The sequence below is a fragment of the Calypte anna genome, chromosome 21 (assembly GCF_003957555.1).
Source record: "Calypte anna isolate BGI_N300 chromosome 21, bCalAnn1_v1.p, whole genome shotgun sequence".
NCBI lineage: Eukaryota > Metazoa > Chordata > Aves > Apodiformes > Trochilidae > Calypte > Calypte anna.
Window position 1 is genome coordinate 6,627,779 of NC_044266.1, and position 18,181 is coordinate 6,645,959.

Sequence of the window (18,181 nt, forward strand, 5' to 3'; positions counted from 1 at the left end):
CAGTTAGCCAGCAGGCAAATTGAGGAGCAGCCTGCTCAGGGCCACACAATGGATTGGTGCTGTCACAGATATAAAACCATAAAGTGAAAATATCTGCTAGTCCTTTTTTTTCCCCCTTTGTTTGTTGTTCATTTCATGGAGGAGGGAAGATTACATTTCGAGGCAAGGAGAGCAATAAAGGATCATTCTTTGCCAAAATGCACTGAGAAATCTCCAAGCCCCAAGGAGTTTGTCACTACATTGTTCCTATTCCTTGGAACCCCTCACAAAGGAAGCAGCTGTCCAGAGTTGCTTTGGACCTGTGTCCAAGGTGATTTGGACTTAAGGCCAACAGAATGTTGTTTCCCATTCTGAGTGTAATTGAATTCAACCCTGACAAAGCCAAAGGGGTGAGCACTGTGGCAGCCAACTGTAATTAAGAACAGAATGCTCCCTCAGTAGAAGAAAATAAAATCTCAGGCATCCTTAATTCTCAGGATTCCTGACAAGTCTATGGAAAGCTGGCTCCTTAATCCCCAGGTTTCTTCTGCTGGGAGTCCTTCTGTTTCATGGACTCCAGATCAACATCAGACAGGAGGATCAGTGAGCAGATTGGCATTCCGTGTGCTGTGGTGTCACAGTGTTAATTACATGTTTGGGGGGCCCCAAACTGGATCACTTGGATGCAGAGAAGACAGGAATTAATTGTGAGTCTGTGGGGTCAATCCCTGACACGTTGTCTGCTTGACTGATGCTCTGAATGTTGCTGCCACCAGGAGAAACAAGACAAAGATGCTACCTCCAGGAGAACAGGAGAAACAGGACAAAGATGCTACCTCCAGGAGAACAGGAGAACAGGAGAAACAGGACAAAGATGCTGCCACCAGGAGAAACAAGACTTTCTCCACCAGGAGAAACAGGACTGTGGGAGAGGATTCTCAGCACTGGGAGCCTCAAGCAGTAAAACTCTGTGACCTGCCCTGGGAAGAGGGGCAAAATGTTCCTGTGGGAGGAAAAGGCTTGCTTCATGCTGAGTTTTATGTTTTGGAGGTAAATTATAGAAGCAGCTAAGTGGTTAAGGCAGTTTGCAGGCTTATGTTAAATTCTTTGCTAAATAACAGCTTTTTGTCTGATAGTGATTCAGATGCATCCCTTTCCTGGTCTCAATTCCTTGTCTGTAAAAGAGGCATAATTGTTCTCATCTTGCCAGAGCATTGTCACAACACATCTGTTAGACTCTGAGGTACACAGATACTGTTGTCATGAAAGTTTCATCAGTAATTAACATGGAAATTTAGATGTTTTTCTAAGTGTCCTCCCCAGCCCAAATTCTGGGAAAGGCTGAATCAGGACTTCCTTTCTTTGTTCTACTCTTGACTACAGGAGAATTTCACCTTCTCCTGTTGTGGGCTTAACCACTGGAAACTCTGCAGTGAATGATAAGACTGGGAAGAAAAAAAGATTGAAAAGCAAAAGGATTAAAATCTAAAGAGCTCACTCACTGGTGGTTTGGAGCATCTGCTGAAATGAAGCCTCCTGGAGAAACTGCCCAGATCTGTACAGCAGTGCTGACCAGGAGAATGTCTGGGACTCTGTTATGAGGACTGAGCAACTCTGCTCCTGTACTTTGGGACAGAACTTCAGACAATAGATTGGGACAGAAATTCAGACAATAGCTTGGGACAGAACTTCAGACAAAAGTGGGTGGCAGGACCTGGAAGCTTAAACTGGAAAATCATGTCCCATGTAGTAGAGTGTATTTGATGGGGCTTAGCTTTGTTTTCTTTCCTGGGGAAACCAGGATGAGTTTCTCTGATTTGTTGTTTGATTTCTTTTAAAAATATCTTAAACATTGTGGGCTGATCCTGAGAATCTCTTGTGAGTGAATGCAAGCAGCTTCAGCCTTCTTATGCCAGCTCATATTTGGGATGTGAGTAGGATTTAGGTCAAGCACTGCAGAAGAGAGGAACCCATGACCTGGGGAGGATGGAGTCTGTGTTTTGTCCACAGTCATTCAGAGATTTCCTTGAAATCGCTGGTGTGAATTGCATAGGAGCTGAGAATGAGTGGTTGCAGAGGGAAAGGAAGGCATGGAAATGGAAATAGGTCCAGGGAGAGAACTCAAATCAAAAATAACAAAATAAAAATCTCAGCACCTTTTTTCCTGCACAATATTGATACTTGTATGGGTCCTCAAAGACCTCTGAAGACTTTGATTTGGCAGAGCTGAATGCCAGCAGTGCAGCAGGGTGTCCTTCATGGGGAGAATACTCATGAATTTAATTCCAGGGAAAGATATCTTTGCTTAATTCTTAAAGAGCACTTGTAGAGATTCATTATCTGGCTTCAGAGTTTCCTCTCATCTAACTCCATTCCTGTCTTAACAGGGGATTAATGTGGCATCTGTCTGGCTTCTGAGTTGTGATGGGAGAGTGGAAAATGATGGATTTGACAGAGGAGCTGAAGTTGATGTTCATCTTAGGGAATCAGATATTAAAATACTTCAACAAAACCAGAGTCTCTGAATGCTTCACAAGCTTGAAGTGACTGAGGGGCTGATGAGATGTAACAATAGGAGTAAGGGGGAGGTTTATTAACAATATCCCAGGAACTCAGAGTAGCTGAATAACTCATAAATCTTTCATGAACATCACAAAAATGTGGGATGAAATCTTAAACACTGGAGATAGACATGTGGAGAGATTTAGGTAGATTTCTTTTGTATGAGAATGTCTTGGTAAATTCTTATCTTTTGAAATGAAGGAACTATCTGGTTTGGATTTATATTATTTTTCTGCAGTCTGAGAATCTATTGAACACTTTGTCTCAGAGTGTTTTGAGCTCCTTCAATAGAGGGTTTGGGCAGGGAAAACATTTAAATAATAAACAACAGCTGACTGTGAAATAGTTACTCCAAAACAGGAACGAGATAGAGCAGGGCAGTGAGATTGCACTCCAGTTTATTAAGAAACTTCTGGGATTTGATAAAAAAAATCTGATTTTCTCTTCTTCTTCCCTGCTGATGGCCCAGTAAAATGGCCCCAGGAAGCCAAAGTTGCCCAGAGGGGGAGACACCTGGGGAGAGCACCCTGAGGATGTGTGATGGACATTTCTTTTTGTATCTGCATCCCAAGTAGTAAGATCTTATACCCCATTTTCCTCTCTGCTTGGACTCTCCCATTCTCCAGTTGCTCTGCAGAGTGCTCTGAGCTCTGGAGGCTAAGAAAGCACTTGTCTTGTCTTCAGAGAAATTCCAGAATTTTTTTTTTTATCCCAGAAAGGGATAAAGGTTTTTTTTTTATCCCAGGTATCTGTCCCAGTGCCCTCACCTCCAGCCAAAGCAGTGTCAGTTCTGGTGATAGGGCTTCAGTTACATCACTAGATGGAGCTCACAACATAAGAAATACTTGGATTGGAAAAGCCAAATGCTGTTTTATTGACAAAGTTGGCTGTTTCAGAAGGTAGTGTGGGAGGGGTGGCAAACTAATGTGTGTGGATGGAGTGGAACATGTGTCAAGGGAAGAGGGGTTCTGGATGATGGGGGATGAAGAAACATGAGCTTTGGAGCTGCTGCACTGGAGTGAAGGTTTAAACTCCAGTGAGAAACACTGATCTCTGAGCATCTGCTGGAGCCCAGGTTTGTGGATAGTTTGGGCATCTGTCCTATAAGCATCTTGCTCTCAGGTAAGGATGATCAATTCAGGACCCAGCTCAGGTGGGTGTGAGCACTTTGCAGGCAGGTGTACATCACAGTCATCTGTTTGCATCAGGTTGTTCCAGCCCTTCTTACATTCCAGTTTTATCACTGGTTTTTTTTTATCACTGGAGTTTTATCACTCCAACTTTATCACTGACACCACAGAGAGGAAAAAACTTTCTGTATGAGGGAATTACCCAGATTGGTGCCTTTGTGTTCACCTTCTGCACCATTCACACCACCTGAGGCAGAGGCAGAGGCAGAGGGAAGGACATTTTGAATTCCACTTCTCTCAGCATCAGAATCAATGAAGAACTCATCAGTTGTCATTGATAAAATAAATACCTATAATTTGTCAATGATCAAATTATAAAATAATTCCAAATGACAAACTGAAACTAAGCAGCCTAGCCTGGCTACTGAGCAGTATAGGGAAATGAAATCAAGTGAAACATTTTTATAACTGATTTCAGGTAACAAATTTGTTAGGTAAAAAAAAATCTCCCTCAGAGACATTTTGCAAAAGAAGGAGGAAAAAACTTACTGAGAAAGTTCCTTGTGATTTTCCCCTGGCTAGTAAAGTCTCTGCTGCAGGGATCACCAGGGGTGATCTGGCTCAAGCAGGAATCATTCCAAGGATGAATTTGGTCTCTTCTGCTCTCTCTCAAGCATCCCTAGTGTATTAAACCCAGCCCAGGAGAGGTGATTTCTCTTGCTGGCTCAATCTGTCCTTTGAAGTTGGAGTCCTTGGGCATTACAGACTCCTCCAGAGCCAGGCAGTGAACAAGCAGCAGCATGTTTGTGGCTGTAGTACCATTCTTTAGTTTCTTAATGGCACAGTGTAATGACTAGCTCTGTTACCAATATCAGCTGACACAGAGCATTACTAATTATGATGATTAATGGGTTTAATTACTTAGAGAGAATAATGGGCAATAATTCCATTGTCAGAGCTGAAAATCTGGGAGTTCCAGCTTTCGATTGCTGTCAGCACTGTTGTTACAAACCCTTTTGTGCTGGAGAAAGTCATTGAGAGATGGTATTTCCCACGTGGGTTAGAACACAAGCTGCCTTGGGAATTTCTCTGCCACGAGAAGGCTGCTTGTGCCACCAAGAAGGCATTAGGAGAAATTCTGTCTTACTTTTTCTTTCCTGTGCTTAAGATTTTCTTATAATGATGCTTATAAACAATAGGAAATATTTATTACCTGTTGTGTGGAAGTAAAGGAGCGTGCTGGGGTTTTTTCTAGTGGTAGATGAGAGATAGATCTTGGGTGGTAAAGGAATATGAATGTGGTTATTTCATTGGAGCTGCTGGCAAGGTACAGGCCCTGAAGCAGCATTTCCCAGCTCCCAGGCTACCTGGTACTGCCTCCTGCAGGTCTGTGGGTCTCCTAAGCGTCAAAGGGGCAGTACCTGAAGGGAGTGCTAACCGCCCCAGGGCACACTGCAGTTCTGTCCATGTGAAGTTTGAAAAAACATTATGTTTTTAGTGTCATAGAATCCTAGAATGGGCTGGGGTTGGAAGGGAGCTCAGAGCTCATCAGCTCCAAACCCTTGCTCCACTCCCCCCGTGGTTCCCAGCCCATGGCACTCAGTGCCACATCCAGGCTCTTTGGAAATCTCTCCAGACACGGAGAATCCACTCCTTCCCTGGGCAGCCCATTCCAATGCCTGATCACCCTCTCCAGAAAGAAATTCTTTCTCATCTCCAACCTAAACCTCCCCTGGCACACTGAGAACCCTGCCCTCTTGTCTTGCTGAGAGTTGCCTGGGAAAAGAGCCCAACCCCCCCCTGGCTCCAACCTCCTTTCAGGGAGTTGCAGAGAGTGATGAGGTCTCCCCTGAGCCTCCTCTTCTCCAGCCTCAACACCCCCAGCTCCCTCAGCCCTTCCTCACAGCAATTCTGCTGGATCCCTTCACAGCCTCCTTGCTCTTCTCTGGACCTGCTCCAGCACCTCAATCTCCTTCCTGAGGGGCTGAGGGGCCCAGAACTGGACAGGACTCAAGCTGTGGCCTCCCAGAGCTGAGCACAGGGGCAGAAATCCCTTCCCTGGACCTGCTGGCCACGCTGTTTCCTGAGCCAGCCCAGGAACAGTCAAAGCCTCCAAAGATCCTTGGGGCCCCAGCTGAGCTGATCCAAGGGTCCCTGCAACCAAGGGTCTCTCCAGGACATCCTGACTGATTTTCTGATTTCTTCCCACTTCTCAGGTTTGGCCTGGGCGTGACCTCCAGGCCCCACACAGTTGAATTCCTTAGATCAGCAGATCACTTTTGTGCTCCCTAAGCAAGGCAGAAGAGGTCAGATTACCAATGCACTCTGTCTGTGGATCCAGAACCTTATGGCTTTAATTGTTGATTTAATTATCTCTTTCCTCTGAGCAAGAAACGTTTCCCCAGAGGTAAAATATAAGAAAAACCAAACCACATTCCTCTCCAGCTGTCAGCCTGAGAATCTAGTGGATGTGCTCACCGCAGCTATAAATAAACTCTGCTTAAGCCCCAGTGCCTGTTATGATTCTTGTGAATCCACCCAATTGACACAGCTTTGATCTCTGCATCTCCATCACTTACCCAGGATCACAGTTTCCTGAGATCTGTGCTCATGTCAGGGCTTTGCACCAGGATCTGTGCCTGGCATAGAAATAGCTGACATGCCCCTAGTTTGCAGAAGCATTAAACAAATGAAATGGCTCTATGATGAGAGGAAACTGAGGCAGGGAAAGATCAGCCAAAGCTTCCCATATTTTTGATATAAATCATTTCCAATGTTCCAGATGTTAAAAATACTTTTCTTTAATATGGTTACAAGTCTGCCAGGATTCAATGACACATTTTTCTTCCTAAAGAATCTGGATTTGCTTTACAAGAATGTCTTTTGGGAGCCTGTGACCTGGTGGTGGAAAACAGGGTCTGTATCTTTTCATAGGAGGCTTGGCTGATTTCTCAACCTCTGTATTTAAGAGACTGCCTGCATTACCTGAAGATAAGAAACAAAACTGAGTACTCATTTTAGGAAATCCCTAGCAGGGGCCAGCTAGTTCTTTAAATAGATGCTATTTTTTTCTTTAGAAGTAGTTTGAAAAACAGACCAAGGTTCATGGATGGAGAAGGAATCAGAAATTTAAACCAGAAAGATTTGGACTGCTGGTGTATTGTCAGAAACAGGAGGATGCAGCTGTGCCCCACTGAATGCTGATTTCTGACTTAAATCTCATCTAATCTCTGCAGCATGTGGGCACAGGTATCCAACCTTTCTGCAGAAATCTCCCTTTCAGTGCTTGCTGTAGCACTTGCCCTTTCATATTGAATGCACATGAAGGTCACAGTGATCCTTGATAGGTGGATGAGACTTCTTCAGCTACACCAGATGAAGGAAAATCTGACGTGACCTTACAATATTGAGCAAGGACTTGTCAGAGATCTGCGGTTTTTCCAGCCCAACCCAAGTCTCATTGAAGCCTTACATGGATTTTTCCTGGCTTCAATGAGAGTTGTAGGAAGCTATTACTCTGCCAGCAGCTGGAGTGCTGAGGTGCTTAAATGCATTTTAATGGTTCTGCTGCTCCCTGCCTTCCTGCCACTTGTCAGCAGAGCAGGATCAAGGGCGTCAGTGAGGTGGAGGCTGCACACCAGTAATGAGCACCAAGGTGTCCTCCTGCAAGAGACTCAGGACACTTTGGAGGAATATCCTGCTGGAAAGAAAGGATGCTGCTCCCAGCTATGAATCCTCAGAATCATCGACCCGGGCAATCCTGCTGGTCCTTGCTGAGCCTTTCCAAGCCAGTGTGTTGTGCACCCCCAGGCAGAGTGCTCCTGCTCTGCAGAGCTTTGCTTTGTGCTCTCTCTCTGCCTGCAGTCCATGCTGCTGGGCTTACATACCTAATGAACTGACAGCTTGCCAAAAAACCTTCTTTCATTCTTCAGCTGCTTGCTCTAAAACCACAAAAAGAGAATCTGAAATCATCTGAATCTGAAACCAGGGAGCTCTCTAGCAGGCTGACTCTCTCACCTCCTGCACTTTTCTGCTTTTTCCTCTTTTTTTTTTTTTCCTAGCTTCTTTCCGGGGGCTCTTTCCTACTCCCCTTTGTGCACTGGAGGACATGGAGCAAGATCCTCATTGAACCTGCTTAGCACTCAGGTCATGAGTTGTTCATTCTGTCACTGTCCCTTCATAGAATCACAGAATGGGCTGGGTTGGAAGGGAGCTCAGAGCTCATCAAGTCCAACCCTTGCCCACTCCCCCCGTGGTTTCCCAGCCCATCAGGCCTCAGTGCCACATCCAGGCTCTTTGGAAATCTCTCCAGACACGAGAATCCACTCCTTCCTGGGCAGCCCATTCAATGCCTGATCACCCTCTCCAGAAGAAATTCTTTCTCATCTCCAACCTTAAACTCCCTGGCACAACTTGAGACCCTGCCTCCTTGTTTGCTGAGAGTTGCCTGGGAAAAGAGCCCACCCCCCCCTGGCTCAACCTCCTTTCAGGGAGTTGCAGAGAGTGATGAGGTCTCCTGAGCCTCCTCTTCTCCAGCTCAACACCCAGCTCCCTCAGCCCTTCCTCACAGCAATTCTGCTGGATCCCTTCACAGCCTCCTTGCTCTTCTCTGGACCTGCTCCAGCACCTCAAGCTCCTTCCTGAGGGGCTGAGGGGCCCAGAACTGGACACAGGACTCAAGCTGTGGCCTCCCCAGAGCTGAGCACAGGGGCAGAATCCTTCCCTGGACCTGCTGCCCACGCTGTTCCTGAGCCAGCCCAGGATGCCATTGGCCTTCTTGGCCACCTGGGCACACTGCTGGCTCATGGTCACCTTCCTGGCAATCCAAACTCCCTCATAGCTCCAAGCCAGATAAATCCCAGCTTGCCAGCAAAAGCCCACTGACTCCTCGTCTGCTTTCTCTCCAAAGCTTTATCTGGGTTCAGATGTGGCCTCCACCCCACTCTTGAGCTGGCAGGGGAAAAATCTTCTGTGCACTGCAGGAAGTGCCTGGTGAGACAGAGGGCAACTCCACACTGGCAAGTAGCACAAGTCCTTTTTCCTCCACCCATTTTCTCTATTTTTAGGTAATGTCTTTGAGGTGTTGATACAGAACCAACACACAGGGCAGAGGGGCCATGATTTCATTTCAGATCTTTAGGAATGTTGTGATATCTGGGGGAATATTTTGCCTCAAAAAGCAAGTCACTGTCTGTGATTTGTGATTCCTGACTGGCTCAGCTGATAAGTACCCATTAAATCTGCCTCCCCTCAAGTGGAGCAGGATTGTCAGTATCCATTCCCTCTTGCTCCACTGAAACAGTTAATAGATAATGTTCATGTTTGTAGTCCTGCCAGGAGATTTTTAATTACCTGTATGGTTTTATTACATAATGGCAATGTTTGCTCCGTTAGGTTATTGGCATCTTTGCAGGAAGCAAACAAACCTACTGGCATCCATCAAGTTGAGTAATTACAGAGAATTTGTTTGCTTTTTTCAGCTTTCCTGATCAATACTGGCACTGGCTCTGCAGCCTGGGCTCTGAGCCTGCCAGGCTCTTATCCTCCTGCCTTAGCAGTCAGCTTGCTGGGAGATGATGAAAGCTCCATAGTCCTAAAGGATCAGGAAAGGACCAGACAAAGGTTGAAGTTTCCTTCCAAAAAGCCAAGGCCCAGGCAATGCCAGATTGTGCCCTGAGCTCTTCCTGTAGTATTTTACACCTAGTAGAATCCAGACTGTTGGACCAAAGCTGCTTTTTACAGGGAGGTGGGAAGTGCCTTTGGGACATGGAACAAAGAGGTTCCCATTCTCATCAGCACCAAAGCTGTGTGGTGTAGAGGCAGAACCTCTTCTGGCTGTGTTAGGATTTACCTGACAGGGCTGTTGTAATGCTGAAGGGTTGTGTGGCCTGACCTTCACCAAGTGAAGCATGGCAGAGATGTGTGACACTCTCAGTCCCTGAGCTCTGAGCTGTGGCACAGCCTGGTGCAGGGATTTCCTGAAGGGAAAGGAAGGGGCAGTGAGCTCTGGGAGGTGGTGGGGAGACTGAGCAAGGATGGCAAAGGAGCAGGAAAATTCATATAACTGACAGTGCTTTAACCTTCCTCTCCAAGGCATGATGAGTCTGAATGCCCTGGTACAGGGACATATCTGTGGAGATAACTATGAGCTGGACAGCCCTAAGAGAGGGGAGGAAAAGCCAGGTATTCCCTCACTCTGTGCTTGTCACCTTTCCTCCCCACAGTGAGAGCCTTTGGGAAGGAGAAGAGGGGCCTTATGTGCTGACATGCTGTTGATCTGCAGACTGCTGTGCCTTGGAAAGTCAGAGCTAAGGTTCATAATTGAATCCAGCAGGCACAGGAACCCAGCTTGGGGCTGATTGGTATTCCAGCTCTGGTGGAAAATGCCTAAGAAAAAAACTTATTAATTTCCCCTTCCACAAAGAGCAGGAGTGCGACAGTAATCACAGTATCAAGTCATAATAATAAAAAAAAAAAAACTCCATTGAAAATAGCTGTTAAGACTCTGGGAGGTTCAGCAGGGTAAAGATTGTATTAAGATAAAGTAGATTATAACACCAGCAGACGTTAAAGGTTGTCATTGTATGGTAAATCACATCAGGAAGTCACAAAAGCTGCTCTTTACACAGTGAGGGATAGAATACTCTGATATAGCACCTGATTTATTCTCTGCCCCCACTATGCCATCCCTGGCAAATGTGTTGGTGGAAAGAGGAGAGGAGGAAGGGAGAGACTTGACAGCTAGAGTGCAGTTCTGAGCTGGGATTTTGGGGGCACATTGATCCTTTCCCCTTCTCTGGGGTGCTGGGGCTCTGCATACCTCCTGCAATGCAGAGGCATGGACTGAACCTTTCCCCAAACCCCTCTCTCCTGTGGGGTAGCAGCAGTGATCTGAGCAGGAATACTCAGAGTTGTAATGCTCCAAGTCCCACGGGGAGCATCCTGTGCTCCTCTTGATGCTGGGGGCTGTCAGCTGGGCTCCCCCACTCCTCACTCCATCTCACTGCCACCACTCTCCCTTCTCAGCCCAAACTAAGCTTCTAAAAATCTCTTTAGCCCTTGCTAAAGGACAAGCATCTGCAAAGGGTCTTTCCTCTCCTCCCGTTGTTCTTCTGCACAGACATTCTGACACCAATCCGCAAAGAGGCTTGCTAGCTGCCAGCTTGTATTCCTTGTGCAGATGGTTTTAACTCTGCCACCACTGGATTTTCTCCCCAGTGCTCAGAGGAAGGGTTGTACCATCCAGGAGGCTTAGCAACTGTTATAACACTGTTGTCTTCCTATGCACACCCAAAATAACCTGCTCTGTCACCAATCAGAAGTGTCCTGGAGACCCATAGTGGTGGGTGTCCATGTTCAAAACTTCCCCCCAAAGCACCATTTTTTTCTACTTATTTTTTCAGACCAAGCAATATTTGTTTTCAACACTTCTCGCTCCAGATCCTGTGGCAAAGGAAGCTGCATGGGAGCAGCATCTCCCCACCTTTTCCTAGGGAAATGTTATAGTCCCATTGAGAAGAGTACAGATGGAGAGATCTTCGCTAGACCTCCATGAATGCCTCTACACAAATGTGCTTCTGTAACTAAAATGTCTCTTTGTGTGTTTTGGCACCCTGATCTCTATTCTGGGCAGAGAGTTGGTGTGCTGGTTTCAGGATATGGTCCTGAGAAGCAAGGAGAAGGTGTCTTAAGTGTAACTGAGTTTTGCTGAAATAAATGTTCAGCTCGAGTAGATTAACTCAGTAAATTGTTTCACCACTTAATATGCACATTTAGGAACAATTTTAGAGTGTGAAAACATTTAAAAGGATGCCTAATTTCAAGCTGACAGAAATAAGTTGATGTAGAGAATAAGAAAGCCTGGGCTGGCCAGGCAAGACCCAACTGAGTTGATTCTGATTCTGGTGGTTCAGCTGCATTGCTCTGCTTGTTAATCGTCTCTCAGCTCTCTTGCTTGTCATGCTGGCTTTATGAGCTCTGATGAGGTGGAGGGAGAAAGGGAAATCAGTCCCCATATTCCAAAAGGAAGTCAAGGGGAAAACATTTGGAATAATGAAATGAAAAGCTGTGGCAACAGGCAGCAAGTTGGAATAATGACATTAGCAGGAATAATGTCAGGGCTGCATCCTGCAAACAAGCACTGGGACTCAGCTACAGGAGTTCATTAACTTCCTACTGCTTGGTTTTCCAAAAACCAGCCTGGATTCCCCAGGTCCTGGAGCTCTGCTGGAAATACAAAGCCTGCTGGGGGGGCACTGAATGTGTCTGCATGTCCTGCCAACCTCAGATTGCCCCTTCCTGCTAAAAGCAGAAAAAGGTTAGGGAAGCCAACTCTTGTTTGTCCCTGATGCTTCTTCTCCCAGATATTTAAGCTGGGGGATTTTGCTGGTACAGAGTTTTTTGAAGGTATTTGGAGTTGCACTCACAAAGCACCCGGAGTCAACACAGACATTTACACACTTCTGTGCTCTTTGAAATTGTTCTGTCTCATTTACCTGTCCAACAGCAAAGGAACAGCTGCTGAAGCCAGTGAATTTTTTGTCATAATTTTATGTCCAGAGCAGATGAACTCAATTAACAGCTCTAAATAATGACTGCACTTCTGGAAGTTCTGTTTCCCATCACTGAAGAATCACAACTTGACTGTATTTATCATTACACAACTCTGCAGTGTGACAGTGCCAAGAAGTTTGCATCTGGTTTATACAAAGGGAGCTAAAGAGGTGACTTGATCTGAGTCTTTAAGTACAAGGAAAGAATCTCTGATAACAAGAGGCTCATAAATCTTGCAGACTGGCTGCAGAGATCTAGTGCCTGGAAGCTGAAGAGCTGAAGTGTGTCAAGTCTGACTCAGTTCTCAGTTGGGGCTGGGAAGCAAATTTAAAATAATTATGACATAATGGAACAGCTTGCCCAGGATTGTGTTGGTTTGTCTGTCAGCAGAAGCCTTTGGATCAGGCTGGCTGGCTTTCCAAAAAAGTGTATGGTACCCCAGGTGGCTGGGCCTGGGGGAGAAATGAGGTGCTCTGCTTTCTAGCTTGGTCTATACAGGAGGCTGCATTGTGCAGGTTAGAGATCCAAAGAGTTTCTTTTGGCTGTAGCAGGCAGGAGCCTTGCTCTCACTTCCACAGCTCATCTACCTTCTTAGAGCAATAAAAAGGGTTTATAGGGGGGCTGTGGACCAAGTCCCACAGCTCTGACTGGCAGGGGGTGGGCAGGAAATTCTCCTCTTGGCACCTCAGGGTTTCCAAAGTGTCCAGGAAACAACCCAGCTCCTCTCCACAGCAGATGTTGGGACCAAAGCAGTGGCCTTGGTTCCAGGGACCACAGGGCAGGCACTGCTGGGGGAGAAGGGAGGAAGGGAGGGAGGAGGGAGGAAGGGAGGAAGGGAGGGAGGAAGGGAGGGAGGAAGGGGGAGGGAGGGAGGGAGGGAGGGAGGGAGGGAGGGAGGAAGGAAGGAAGAAAGGAAGGAAGGAAGGAAGGAAGGAAGGAAGGAAGGAAGGAAGGAAGGAAGGAAGGAAGGAAGGAAGAGAAGAAGGAAGGAAGGAAGGAAGGAAGGAAGGAGGAAGGAAGGAAGGAGGAAGGGAAAGGAAGAAGGAAGGAAGGAAGGAAGGAAGGAGGAAGGAAGGAAAAGGAAGGAAGGAAGGAAGGAAAGGGAAGGATGGAAGGAAGGGAAGGAAGGAAGGGAAGGAAGGAAGGGAAGGAAGGAAGGAAGGAAGGAAGGAAGGAAGGAAGGAAGGGGTGGTGGGTTGGTCACCCATTTCCTCCAGCCACAGTCTGTGGCACCATGGCCCTGCCAGGAGAGTGGCTCTTAGGGAGTTTCCCCTGCCAAACCTCAGCTCTGGGGCCTTTCTTGAACATTGGAAAGGCAAAGAAACTCTCTCCTCTAGGTCATACTCCAACCCTGCTTCATGGGAACTATTCCCAAGCACTTCTTTACACGTTCAGTCTCCTTCCCTCAGAGAGCTTCCTATGTGATTTTTTGCAGAAAAAATTCCCTCTGGATCATGTAACAGACATAGATCCCTCACAATGCTTGGAAAGCATAACAAATGCAGGCTGCAACTGCACATACAAATAGACTCAGGAGGCTCTCTCTATGTTTTGAGACCTTAGTTCCATCATCTCTGTTGTCAGCAGCCTAATGAGCTGTGTTATTAAATGCCTTTACGTTGTTACTTGTGCTCGGTGACAAACGTGGGCCAGTGGGCAAAGGATAAGCTTTCCCAATTGTATTGATTTCTTCAGTGCTCTCCAATTCTGGATTGTGTTGCTGACAGAGCTTTTTTAGTGCTTCACTGGCCTGCTCAGGGCTGCATCCCACTAGGGGAGAAAATATTGACTTACAGAGGCTTGCTCCAACTTCAGAAAATTTGGAGCTGAGGGCTGGTGGCTGTGGTCATGGTAACACTCCATCAAGTACCTGTTATTGCAGCCCTCCTGAGGAAATTGCCATTTTCCCATGAAGGGACGTGTCAGATCCTGTTCAGAGCAGAAAAACAACTAGGGAAATCTGCCTTGCTGCTAGAACAGCAAATGATGGTAACTCCCTTCCTGGCTGGCTTGGAGGGAAGGACAGGAACATCCAGAATATTTCTCTCTCAAAGGGCAGTTTTTGATTAGGAGAAAAGAACAGGAAATAAGAGTGGTATGAGACACAGGTAATGTAATTATGGTGCCTATAAACCTAAACACAGGCACATCCTCAGTGACAGAATGAGGCTGAGCTGTTCCTGGAGTGTGGCAGAGTGATGCCTATATTTTCCATCTGCCTCCCTTGCCTCCTCGTGGAGGGTGCTGGAAGGGAGCGGAGCAGCAGCAGGGGGTGACAGGGTTCTGAAGGAAATAAATGTACCTGTGCAAAGATGACTGCCCCTGGGAGTGGGTGCTATTAATAACAGAAATAACATGTGCCGGGATGTGGGAGAAGTGCTGATCACTGCTAATATCCAGGGGAGAGAACAAATTGAAAAAAACAAACAAAAGAAGTTGCCCTTATTTTTAAAATGCTCAATAATGTAACTTCTGTGGGTTTTTATTCTTTCCTTGTGTTTAAATTTTTGTCTGCAGGAGAAATGTTTGGCTTTAGTGGTTGGCTCAGCTTGGCCAGGTAAATCAGGGAGCTGTGGGAGGGAGGGTGCTCTGCAGCTGTAACTGGGGTAGCTCTGGAATCCTCTGCACTGAGACATAGCACGCTCAGCTTGTCCTCTCTCTGCCCCAAATCCACTGCAAATGGAACCATTTGGAATGCAGCCCAAATCCCTCTGAAGCAATTGGGATGCAGATGGCCAGAAAAGCTGAAGGTGATTTTCCTCCTTCCCTTCTGCCATACTAAATAGTGAAAGTTGCAAAGAGAAAAACCTTCCCTACATACAAAAAGGATAAGGGACGGGAAAGAGACATTACCAGAAGTCAGAAAGCTCTTGACCCGAAGTCCAGGCTGAAAGGGAAGCTGCCATAAGATCAAGGGATGTCCAATCATGGGATTAAAGCCCCTGTGGATACAGCACAGAGAACATAAAGCTGGGCAGCACTTCAGGCTATTAGAAAGAGGTCATGCTGAGCAGACATCACAGGTTGTTCTGAGGGCAGTTATCTGAGTATGGAGCTTCAAGGCTGTTCTTTTATTAAGGGAAACGTTTTTGTCATTCTCATAACCTGTGCTCAGCAAAGCCTCCTTACATGGAATCATTTTTTTTTCTCTCCAGAGGGAAAGCTGGCTGGGAGTGCAGACTCATTAGGGAGAGACTTGCAATATGCTTGTTTGCACTGAAAGAACGAGAGCAGCTCCTGCTGTTCCCTGCTCCAGGGACTTCCTCTGAAGGTGTCATCTCCAGGCAGAGGGTTCAGCTTGGCTGCAGATGGCCCCAGCACCAGACCTTGGGGAGGTTGGTCAGAGCTGCAGAGATGCTGCTGTCACTCTGCAAGTGTCAGAACCTGCCTGAAATGTCAGTGCCTGGGTTTAGAGAGCTCACAGTACAATGGCTCAGTGCCATTTGTGTTCCTGTGAGGGGGGGGCTTTGGATCAGCCTGGGTACCTAAACCCCCCCCCCCAGGCATGGAGAGCAGGTACCACATCAGCACAGCTGGCTGGTGAGATGCTAAGAACCCAGAGGATGTCACAGTGCCCTGTGCTGTGCCACCTGGGCTCTGCTACAGCTGAATTGTGCCTCTAATAATGTGGGTGACATGTCCCAGAAAATGCCTTAGCAACTTCCTCAGGTTTCTGCTCCTCTCCCAGGCAGCAGCTGGAATGGTTCTGCTTCTCCCTCCTGTGCCAGGCACCCAGGCAGAGCTGAAAGGATCCCCTTACCTTTGTTACCCATGAGAGCAGCAGCAAAAGACAAACAAGAGGGAGTATTTCCTGGGGCAGAGACACAAGGCTCTGTGTATGCTTTTCTTTTCTCTGTTTTTTTTTTTTCTTAATGAGATGCACAATGAAAGGAGGAAAAGCAAATTTAATTATCAAGCTGTGTCTTCCTCCCCTCTCTCTCTCTCTTCCGGACTGGGAAGTGCAATCATCTCCCCTTTGATGCAAGAATGAATTCAGCAGCATACATTGTTAAATTATTATTTATTTAAAATGAAAGGAAATTACTTTCTGTTCAGTGCCAGTTTCTAGCTCAGCAAGAGGAGAAAGGAAAGCAGCAGCACTTTAGGAGGCAGCACCACAGCCATGTTCATGTGTGTACCCAGAGCTGCTAAAGGAGCTGCAGCAACTGCACTGAAGGGTTGGATGTTTCCCTGGACTTCACCCCTCTGGCTAGCACACAGCTACCAACCAAGCAGAGAAAGCAGGGTCTCCTTTAGCCCTCTAGAGTGACAGCCAGGCCCTTTTAAATTATCTATACTGAATTGTAAGAGGAAAGAGATGGAAAGACCAATGCTGAAGGGCAGGCTGTGGCTCAGTGAAAGCCAGGTGCAGAACTCAGGGGCTGCACCACAGTAACAGCCTGCACAGACCTAACGTTTTTATAACAAGCTGAGGACTTTGGATATGTTCTCTGGGACAGGGGCAATCTTCTTGGTGTATCTTTGTTCCTTGTGAAGCACAGAGGAGCCTTGGCTCACTGGTTTCTCCTGCTGCAGTGGGAATAGCAGTGCTTCATCAAACAGAACCATTCCTGTTGGTCAGAACATTGTATTGCAAAGCAAACGTGGGGCTGAGGAAAGATGTTGCCTGTCTCTTGACCCACCATTTAATTTTTCTGCTTATGAGCCAGACAGCCCCTTGTCTGTGCCCTGACAAGGCTTTACCACCTCTGTCTCGTTCTGTCTCTCTGAGCAGCTGGGTCTGTGTGTAAGGCCATAATGAGGCCCAAGCAAAAGTTGACTTAAAAAATAAAAAGTTCCTTTATGATCCGTGCTACAGATGGAGCAACAAATGGATAATAAAAGGTCCAGAGACTAAAGGCAAATCCTCCCCTTAGATTAAGGGAAATGAAGTCCTTTGGGGATGTGTAATATATGAGGCTTCATTATTCTTCTTGGGAAAAAGCAGCTTATGATCCCTTGGTCAGGAAGATAAAAGGATCATAAACTCAAATGGCTCCACAAAGTCCGTGTGACTCAGACAGCACCAGAGACTCTGCAAGAGGTGAGATAGCTACAAGTCAGCCTGCCCTGTGCTGTAAAAGCAGTTCCTGAGTCACTGCAAACCCTGGTGTCCCCATCCTTGCAGGTCTGCTCAGGGCAGGTGGATGCTTACTGTCTGCAGGGATGTCTTAACTGGGGAGAGGCTCTTCTGGAGGCAAGTAAAAGACTGCAGAAGAGGCACCTATCAGAAATAAACCCACATCAGAAATCTCCAACCCCTGCTGCACACTCCAGCTCCTCACTTTGCTCCTCTGCAGTCTTTCTGCCTTCTGCAGCTCTTCCCAAAGACCCTCCCTGACCCCCACTCCCATTTCTCTTGCACTTACTGAGTCGTATTCATCCTGGGACACTCAGATGCATTGTTACTCCTACCTCCTGAATCCTTTTGTTCATCTGTTGTGTTGGAGGTTTGTTGATTTTTTGGGTTTGGTTTTTGGGTTTTTTTTGCCAAATTACCAGGCAATTTGTACTGCTCAGAGAGGTCCCAACACACCCTCCATCTTCCCTGAGCTTTGGGAGCACATACTTAACCTGTGATCAGTATGCCTCAAAACAGCATTGGTGGCTGTCCCTGGAGCAAAAAGAAATTATGTGCTTTGTTCTGCTGCTTCCTATTGAGCAGTAAATTACCTTTCTTCCCTCCAAGAGCAGATGCTCACTTCTTTTCTTTACCTCTCTCCTGGTGTCTAACACAGATTTAGGAGGAATCTCATTCTCTGGTTTTTTGTGGAGTTTGGAGCTGGAGAGAAGCTGTGTTACTGGGGAACTTGACACGTCTCTTAATTACTGAGCTGTAGATCAAAGCCAGACAATGTGTGCCTTCTACTCCTCCTGGCACTGCACAGGGGAGTGTGTGTGTGTCTGTGAATCTTCTGAGTTCCCCTCCTGTACTTGCAGGTTCCAGACACACTCAG

The 18,181-nt window shown here is 46.7% G+C and overlaps 1 protein-coding gene across 1 annotated transcript in view; it reads left to right on the forward strand.

The window, feature by feature from the left end:
- The first annotated feature begins 771 nt into the window (after nucleotides 1–771).
- Nucleotides 772–18,181, forward strand: part of LOC103526185 (ubiA prenyltransferase domain-containing protein 1) — a 21,361-nt gene continuing 3,951 nt past the window's right edge. The window contains 1 exon segment of the mRNA XM_030463428.1: nucleotides 772–1,029. Within this exon segment, the coding sequence (XP_030319288.1) occupies nucleotides 772–1,029 (258 nt within the window).